Here is a 9,564-nt window from a genome sequence, read left to right as displayed (position 1 = left end):
ATCATATTATTTTGTTGATCTAAGGACGTCTGGTAAATTTGGGCTTCGCGCACGGTCATCCCAGCTTGAGATATTCAAACCATCAGAGATCAAGGCTGACAAATAAAGGGTGATTTTTTAAGAGCTTGATAACTTTTTTTAAAAAAAAACGCATAAAATTTGCAAAATCTCATCGGTTCTTTATTTGAAACGTTAGATTGGTTCATGACATTTACTTTTTGAAGATAATTTCATTTAAATGTTGACCGCGGCTGCGTCTTAGGTGGTCCATTCGGAAAGTCCAATTTTGGGCAACTTTTTCGAGCATTTCGGCCGGAATAGCCCGAATTTCTTCGGAAATGTTGTCTTCCAAAGCTGGAATAGTTGCTGGCTTATTTCTGTAGACTTTAGACTTGACGTAGCCCCACAAAAAATAGTCTAAAGGCGTTAAATCGCATGATCTTGGTGGCCAACTTACGGGTCCATTTCTTGAGATGAATTGTTGTCCGAAGTTTTCCCTCAAAATGGCCATAGAATCGCGAGCTGTGTGGCATGTAGCGCCATCTTGTTGAAACCACATGTCAACCAAGTTCAGTTCTTCCATTTTTGGCAACAAAAAGTTTGTTAGCATCGAACGATAGCGATCGCCATTCACCGTAACGTTGCGTCCAACAGCATCTTTGAAAAAATACGGTCCAATGATTCCACCAGCGTACAAACCACACCAAACAGTGCATTTTTCGGGATGCATGGGCAGTTCTTGAACGGCTTCTGGTTGCTCTTCACCCCAAATGCGGCAATTTTGCTTATTTACGTAGCCATTCAACCAGAAATGAGCCTCATCGCTGAACAAAATTTGTCGAACAAACACAGTTCGAACCGAACACTGATTTTGGTAATAAAATTCAATGATTTGCAAGCGTTGCTCGTTAGTAATTCTATTCATGATGAAATGTCAAAGCATACTGAGCATCTTTCTCTTTGACACCATGTCTGAAATCCCACGTGATCTGTCAAATACTAATGCATGAAAATCCTAACCTCAAAAAAATCACCCGTTACAACGTATTGCTGAAAATACTTTGTGAAAAGATCACCAGTTTAGACTTGGAGAAATTGAGCATACGACCTGAAAAGTACCGTGATTAAATTCGAAACACTTGGACTTAGAATGGCATCACATGATGCATTAAGGCATAAATACTGACAACCTAATCCTATTAATTGCTGTGAAGTCATCGTAAACTAGTCCTACAACGCATCTGTAATTCAGCAAGGCACTAAGGCACTCATTTCCGCTACGACGGTATATCTTACAAAATTAGTTATTAATATTAGCAAATGAAAATTATATTAAAAATTTAAAATGTATTCAATAAAAAATAACTTATATTAGAAAAATTATTACGAGTTCGATCCGCCAATCTTGTAATTAAAAATGTAATTAACATGCCCAAAATTTATAATTACTTGATTTATTTTGAAGTGTAAACACTTCAACGTGGGCAGTATGTTCAGATTTCTGAACAGTTCCTAACGGCTACAATTGTAAAGAAGATATTTTTGTAAAGATACAATTGTCATAGTTCAAATATTTATGTTCATTATCGCCAGCGTATACGAATCTAGTCTTAAACGTAGATATCTATTTACAAATACCCATTTCTATCAACAATGCAATAAATGTTCATTTCGGGTATATTGATTAGTGACCTTAGTATTTAATGTATGCAATGTAAAGGATCGTTTGCCCTTGAGACCGCAAATGATCCTAAACGAATAATAGCTAAAAAACAATTCTGTCTGCCCTTGAGATCGCAAATGATCCTAAACTAACAATAGGCAAGAAACAATTGTGTTTGCCGTTGAGAACACTTATGTTTAAGATATGTGTACATACTTCGGTATGTACAGTAGATTAGTGTTAAGATGTGTGTATGCACTCAGCATGTGGTGCATACATGAATTAGGATAAGGAATGCTATAAATAAAGGAGCTTTGGGCAACCAGAGCTGAGTACTATTTTAATATCGAATCAAACGCGTCTCATTTAACAATATCTATATTCTATTCAGACAGAAATCTGATTATCTCTAATTTATGTTGGTTACACCGTTAGAATTCCATATACAGATATTTAGTAAGCTCATTTTTGCTTAATAAATTTTGTAGTATTTGATTTGTGATTTTATTAAGTCTTAGATCATGTTTTGCATGGTAGACATAAATTGTGTCATACACTGCCTAAGTGTGCCTTTCATCACATTTGCATAGCTTCCTTGCATATTACTATTGTTAGAAGTAATAGGATTAGACCTTTTTTCTAAGGTTGCTATAATTTCATTACGGGGTGTTTGTAACATTTGGTTACGACGTGCTTGAATGCCCTGTGACAACATCGATTTCAAATCTTTATATACATTTGCATTTAGAAGTGGGATGTAAATCACCACTTACCACACAAATACTGCGTAGAGTGCAGTATGATTTAGTGTGCCCATATTATTGGCAGTTAGTACATTTTACCGGACAGTTTCTTTTATGTGGTTCCTCCACAGTTACTCTACGATGCAGCAAATATTTCAAATTATATATTGGATGTGTTTCATTTTTTTAAGTTGATTTGAGTTCGGCAACAATTAAATTTTAAACATTGGCTGTGGTACTTTGTTTCTATTAAATATATTTACAACTGTTTTAATTCCAAAACCGCATTTTTCCAATGCTTCTTTGACTTCATTAGAGTCTACGGCGGACTCTATACCCTTGATTAGAGCTCATCAGTTGATACGAATAATAATTTTTGTTTTTATTTGACAAAAATTTAACTATTTCCATGAAGCTTTTTTCAGTGTACGACCGAATTTTTGTTTCGTCTATATTGCCTTTTTTCAAAGGCACTACATGAAAATTGTTAGTGCCAACAATTTCACTTAATTTTGCAACAAGAGTATTACTGCTACGTTCGCGCAAATATATTGGAGGTGGTTTGGCATTAACGACTGTGGTGGTACCCTTCGCATCGTCGTCTGAACCATGGCTTAGTATGGCAAATCTGTTGCCATTTAAAACTTCCGTTTTATTTTTGTTAGGTGTGCCGCCTTGAAATTTTTTAGGATTGACCGCTGCCTTTGAAGGACTTAATTTCCTTTTTATATTGACGTAGCGTTCAATGCCTTTTTATACAGACGGGCCTTTTTTATTACGTTCTCACCTTGCGTTGTGATTTTCTTCGTTGCCTGTGCGCAGACTGGTTGCTGTCAGCGCATTTGTTGTTGCCCGATTGTTGCTTTCTGCTGCTTTTGCTGACTGCGTTCTTTGCTGCGTTCCCTTTTCTGCTGATCGCCGCGATGACTCATCATCGCCGTTACCTTTTTTATTGCCCGTAGTTGTTATTGTTGTTGGGTCGACAAAGCTGAAGTAGGCATTTAAGGAATGCCTACGGCCTTGCTGCTGAGGCTGTGAAGCACTTAGTATTGTTTTTATTTTTTTTGTGTTTTGTTTTTATCTATTTACTAGCTGACCCCGCAGCCGTTGTCCTGCGTGAAATTATGTATTTTGCAATGAAAAGAAAGTTAAATTTATCATTTCATTTTTTTTTTTTCAATGTAACGCAGCTTTATAAACAACGTTTTTTGGTTTCTGTTCCGGTGTACAGAAAAGATTGTTTTCCAACTCGTGAGCACGCCACGGCCGTGTGAAAAACGTAGCATTTCCTCATTTATGCCGGAATACGTTTGAACTGAAATGGAAAATCGTTAGAACTTAAAGGAATTCTTAGAATCAAGCATTCTCCCCCTTGTATTCGGCGCATGAAGGTTGCAAAACAAAATAACGACGGATCCTACTTTGAGACGCAAATGATGCGGTGGCATACCAAGCCTGTCCAAAGAATTTAGAAATACCACTGGATAATTCACGGCGTCGTCTTCATTGTCAAGACGATCGAACGATTTGTATGAGCGTAAGTCTCCCGGAATTTGACTTTGAATCTTCCAGTTTAAGTGAACAACATCGGTATTTTGGGCAGCTAACATTGCGCGTGCACTTAAGGAATCGTAGTTACGATAATTTAGCCATTGTCCGAACATTTGTGATGAGTTCATCTTTCGTTAATTGATATCGAGCCACCGGAAGTATCAACCGAAATTGTACCATTTCCAATTTTTAGCGAAGACGATGTAAAATGTCTTTGGGAATGTCGATGTTTATATCGAAAAGTATGCGAACTTCATTTTCATTCCAGTGATTAACGTGTTCCAGCAAATGTAATTGCTGGCTTACTTCTCCAATTCTTGCACACATCGAACCATTCACAGTAAGCAATGACTCAAATATAGTTGAACTGCGTACATTAATCAATAGCACCCGAAGGTAGAAACAATCGTCGTTTTTCGGATGGATTGTGTAAATTCGTCCTAATGCATTAGACACCTGGTTGTCAATCTACTGGTTGGCCTTGCTTTCTGCGTAACTATTTCTGCGACGATGCATTCTATGTATAATATCAAGGTATTTCCGAATAGAGCAATGTTCTCACAAACGGATCACTGACGAAAGTTGAGAAAAAGCTTGACAATGTTAATTTTATTGCTGGCGATGTTTCCACTGGCTATACTGTATTCTCTGGGTTGAAATACACCTTTTGCCCATTCTCCAAATTAACTGCGAGACGCACAACAGTCGGAAAATGTTCATGAATTGCAAAAGTAAATATCCTACAAAGCGCTTTATTGCAGTTCACGTATCGACCGTATCGTTCAAGACCAATAATCGCCATGTTGCTTCCTTTGGTGACGTACTTACAAACGTATTTTATCGATTTCACCAAACTGCAATACTAAACACTGATATGAGTTTTGAATATGAATCAGACAATAATGGTGAATATAGTACGATCCATGTGTTGTCAACTTCGATATTCACTCTTCTAAGTTGAATGCTGAATGTTCTGTTATCTGGTGAGCGACGCCGATAGAGTTGATATCCATCATTTCCAGTTTATGTTTCCAAAAGAAAAGCACGTGGATACTGGGCCTCATGCATAAAAACGAGTAAAAGCGCTGAGTTGAGTCAAGTGAGCAATTGCTCGTAAGTTGAGTTCGATCAAACAGCAACAGCTCTTACTCAATTTCGTATGCATAAAAATGAGTTCAAACCAATTACAATTACTTGAGCAAACGGAGATCAAACCTCTACGCGCAAACTTGTCGTCAAGTGGAAGTGAATTTGAAGTAGAGCTAAAAAATAATAATAAAATGGAAATTGACGATATTTCAAATTTTTTGGTAGACAAAATAAAAGAAAATAAATATTTACTAGAAAAAAGTCAGTTACCAAGCATAAAAAGGAAAAAAAAACAAGCAATAGAAATATGTGTGAAAGAAATTTGGCAAAAATTTGGAATGGAACTGTCGGAGAAAAACATTATAAAAAAAATAGCAAACATGAAATGTCGGGTTAAAAGTAAAATAGACATAAATAAAACAGGCAATAAAAAGATTATTTTAAAAACCTGGGAAGCAGAATTATCCTCATTGCTTTTTTCTGATTCTAATCCCTCAACAAACAAACTTCCTGGTAAGTGCACCGTTATCAAATTTATTTGTTTATTCCAATTTTGTTGTTGATTTCGCTCTTCGTTTATTTTTTTACAGTCCATCTCTTTCTTGGAAGCAATGGCGACAACTGTACGCTGTCTGTCAATACATTAGAAGAGACATCAGCAACAACAACATCAGAAACAAAAACAACAGTAACATCAGCAGCAAAACAGCAAAGAAAGCTCCGTTGCACTGATAGCGACGATCAAACTGTAAATTTTTTTATTTTATTTTACATTTTGCTATATGTTGTTTATTTTGAAGGTTTACAAAAAGTCAACAGCAATTTTGAGTCGTTATGAGACTGATGAGACAAGGGAGTTAAATTTTCAAAAGCTGCAGAGGCTTGTTTTGTTAAAGCAAAACAAAGTTCTTTCCGCAAAATTACAGATTTTGCAAGAAAAACTTGTGGAAAGAGGGTTGGAGTTCCGTGAATGATTACAATTATTAATATATAATTAATTAATATTATATTTTTGTAAATATGTACATATTTTATTATTATTTTTATTCGTTAAATAGTGAATTACATTTATTTTGTTTTTGTATAAAAAAGTAAATTTTATTAATGTTAATTGTTTTTATAAACCAAAAAAAAAAAACATTCATTTATTTTAATTTGATAATAAATTTGCGATCATCCGCCTTTTGTTTTTTCCAGCTTCTGAAAGTCTTGTCGTTTGTTGTTCGATATAATTTCCTAATCGCCATACATCATTATTGTTGTAATCGTCGTTGATTGGAATGTAATCGTCTTTTAAAAATTTAGCTATGTTATGTAAAATGAAACAACTAGCTATTACGTGAGGCGCCAGCTCTGTCGATACACGAATTTTGTATTGAAGTATCGAAAATCTTTGCTTCAATTGCCCAAAACACCGCTCTATAATGACACGTTCCTTTGTAAACACTTTGTTGAATTTTTTTCTCATTCAGTTGTTGGGTTCCGGAATGGTGTCATTAGCCATGGACATATCCCATAGCCCTCATCCCCGAGAAGTAATGCATCGTTTGTTACACTTTGCATTATCCTACATACCTCGCTGTTTCGTAGGATGCGTGAATCGTGAACTGATCCAGGCCAGGATAAGTCAACGCTAGTAAATAGTTCTTTTGCATCGCAAGTGGCCTGCACATTTATAGAGTGGAAGCCTTTTCTGCAAATATATTCGTCGCTTTGACTTTTGGGTTTTTTTATTTTTATGTGAGTGCAATCAATAGCTCCAATTGCAAATGGAAAGAAATAATTTGCTTGCCATTTCCTTTGAGCATCTTTTATTGCATCTCCATCTTTCGGGAATTTTATCCACTCGCTTGCTTTAGAAGATATAAGTTTCGCAACTTCCGCAATAATTCGCGACACAGTTGATTGATGGACACCAATATCTGTGGCTATACCATTTTGGAATCCAGGATCTGCACAAAATCTTAAATATAGTCGAATTTCATCAATGTTGCTGAGGGCACCACCACGTGCTTCTTCAGACTCCTCAAACAAATAATTAGCCAACCAGCAGATGCTACTATCACCAACCTATGTATTTTCATTTTATTATTAATTATATAAAAAAAAATAATAAAAATAAGAATATAAACATGTATAATTTTTTATCCTCACTTGCTAAACTTGTTTTACGCTGTTGATAAACTTTTGGATTTCTTTGTGGCACAAAATATTCAGCCATGATTCCTTTTTAGTGTACGCGAGTCAACTATAGGCAGCCTCAACAAAGTTTGAGCAAGAGCTCACAAAAAAGAGCAAAAGCTTGTTTTTATGCATATGAAAGTGAGCACAAGCTCATCGAACTTAGTTCGAACATAGTTCGAACTGAGCATGACGAGATCAAACCTGAGTAGTGAGTAAAAGCAAATACATCAAATTTTATTATGCATACGACAAGCACCTTTTACTCAAAAAATCGAGTCAGAGCAAAAGCTCACGTTTTATGCATGAGACCCACTACTGTTTCGTGCATTTATTGTCAGACATACAAACCAAAAAGGGATTGTAGTGTCCGCAAGGTCCATGAACCATATTGGATCTTTCTGTGTATCAGGAATTTTCGGAGAAATGATTTCATCAATTTGATCTGGTGTAACCATCATCCACCATCCAAAGAAGAATGTGTGCGTGCCGAAAACCTCTATTTTGCCACTCAACAGAGTACATCTAGCATCCAACAGCACCATATATACGTTACTTCAAGATAAAGTCAATCAAACATCGCAACTGGTGTTTGAAAAGTCGTGCTGCGATGATCGCTTGCTGATTGACCGCGATCCATAATTCCGCATGTATGTCATAGCATCCTGGGCGACCTCTTCGTGGCTTCGTAACAAATTTCAAACTGCAATTGACCTCTTTGTGTGAAATACACGTAAAGCTTTCTCTGAATAATTTTCAATAATTTTTCTTTTGAATATAAAAGCAAGCGACCTAAATTAAACTATTCAAATAATTTACAAATCAAAATATTGAAAAACAAAAATTGTATGGAAAAAAGTTACTATTTGGAATTATCCAATTTTATTGAGTTTTCATTGTTTTTAATATGTATTCTGCCATTCGGGGTGGAGACAAATCCAACGAATCAATAACCATGAAAATTGGTTCAGCAGATCTCGAGTTATAAGTGTTCGAACAAACCCGTCTTTGTTTTATACATATATGTATACTAGCTGACCCCGCAGCCGTTGTCCTGCGCGAAATTATGTGTTTTGAAATGAAAAGACAAAAATTCATATCTTATTGATAATCATTTATTTGCTATTTGTCTACATTTTTCTTCAATGTAACGCAGCTTGATAAAAAAATTTTTTTTGTTTCTGTTTCAGTGCGTAAATGTACAGAGAAGATGGTTTTCCAACTCTTGAGCACGCCACGTATATCTGGCCGTGTGAAAAACATAGCATTTCCAAATGTATGCCACCCACTATGCGACTATTCTGTTGATCGTCATTTTAAATTCAATTTTCACTGGAAACGGAATACTTTTGAACCGAATTGGCAAATCGTTAGAACTCAAAAGAAATCCATAGAATCAAGCATTCTGTCCCTTATATTTGATAGGTGCATCACAATCAGATTGCGATGATGCGGTGGCATACCAGGCCTCTCCAAAGAATTTACAAATTCCACTGGTAATTCACGGTGTCGTCTTCATTGTCAGACGATCGATCGATTTGTATGATTGCAAGTCTCCTGGAATTTGACTTTGAATTTTCCAGTTTAAGTCAACAACATAGGTATTTGTGGCAGCTAAAATTGCTCGTACACTCAAGGAATCGTACTTACGACAGTTTGGCCAATGTTCATATAAACATTCGTGATGAGTCCATCTTTCGTGAATTGATAAACGGCATATGGGATTGATATCAGACCATGGGAAGTATCAATCAGTATTGACCCATTTCCAATTCTTAGCGTATGCAATGTAAAATGTCTTCGGCAATGTAATTTTTGGTCGTATCCCATAACGCGGATTTGAAGGCTGATCATCGCGAAATGTGTGTGAACTTCAGTGGCATTCGTTTTTCGGGTGGATTGTGTAAGTTCATTCTAATGCATTAGTTGAGAACACACCTGGATGTCCATCTACTGGATGACCCTGCTTCCTGCGTAACAATTTCTTCGATGATGCATCCCATGTATAATATCAACGTATTTCGAATAGGGCAATGTTCTCGCAAACGGGTCACTGACGGAAGTTGAGAAAAAACTCGCTAATGTTAATTTTGTTGCTGGTGGTGTTTCTGTTGACTGTACTGTATTCTCTGGGTTGAAATAGACTCTTTGGTCATTCCCCAAATTAACTTCGAGACGCACAACAGTCGGAAAACGTTCATGAATTTCAAAAGAAATATCCTACAAAGCACTTTATTTCAGTTCACGTATCGACCGTGTCGTTTGAAACCAATAACCGCCATGTTGCTTCCTATGGTGACGTATTTACAAACGTATTTTATCGATTACACCAAACTG

General features: G+C 36.2%; 1 protein-coding gene across 2 annotated transcripts; it reads left to right on the top strand.

The window, feature by feature from the left end:
- Window positions 1-254: 254 nt before the first annotated feature.
- Window positions 255-7,060, top strand: LOC125776705 (uncharacterized). Of its 2 annotated transcripts, XR_007421907.1 has the most exons (4): window positions 255-2,119; window positions 3,597-5,559; window positions 5,637-5,794; window positions 5,847-7,060. XR_007421907.1 is itself a non-coding variant. In XM_049450244.1 (3 exons), the coding sequence occupies exons 1-3, from the start codon at window positions 5,127-5,129 to the stop codon at window positions 6,018-6,020; spliced, it is 765 nt and encodes a 254-aa protein (XP_049306201.1). In that variant the 5' UTR covers window positions 2,171-5,126; the 3' UTR covers window positions 6,021-7,060. The 2 variants fall into 2 exon arrangements, 1 of the variants encoding a protein (XP_049306201.1); XM_049450244.1 differs by lacking the exon at window positions 255-2,119 and having other exon boundaries at window positions 2,171-5,559.
- Window positions 7,061-9,564: the final 2,504 nt, after the last annotated feature.

This window comes from Bactrocera dorsalis, chromosome 2 (assembly GCF_023373825.1).
Source record: "Bactrocera dorsalis isolate Fly_Bdor chromosome 2, ASM2337382v1, whole genome shotgun sequence".
Classification (NCBI taxonomy): Eukaryota; Metazoa; Arthropoda; class Insecta; order Diptera; family Tephritidae; genus Bactrocera; species Bactrocera dorsalis.
Note: the sequence above shows the minus strand (reverse complement) of the source record. Positions and strands in the feature narration are given on the sequence as shown.

Coding starts and splice junctions, on each gene's coding strand:
- LOC125776705 (XM_049450244.1), top strand. CDS start 5,127: ATGAGTTCAAACCAATTACAATTACTTGAGCAAACGGAGATCAAACCT. Junction 5,560..5,636: donor CTCAACAAACAAACTTCCTG/GTAAGTGCACCG, acceptor ATTTTTTTACAG/TCCATCTCTTTCTTGGAAGC. Junction 5,795..5,846: donor CTGATAGCGACGATCAAACT/GTAAATTTTTTT, acceptor TTTATTTTGAAG/GTTTACAAAAAGTCAACAGC.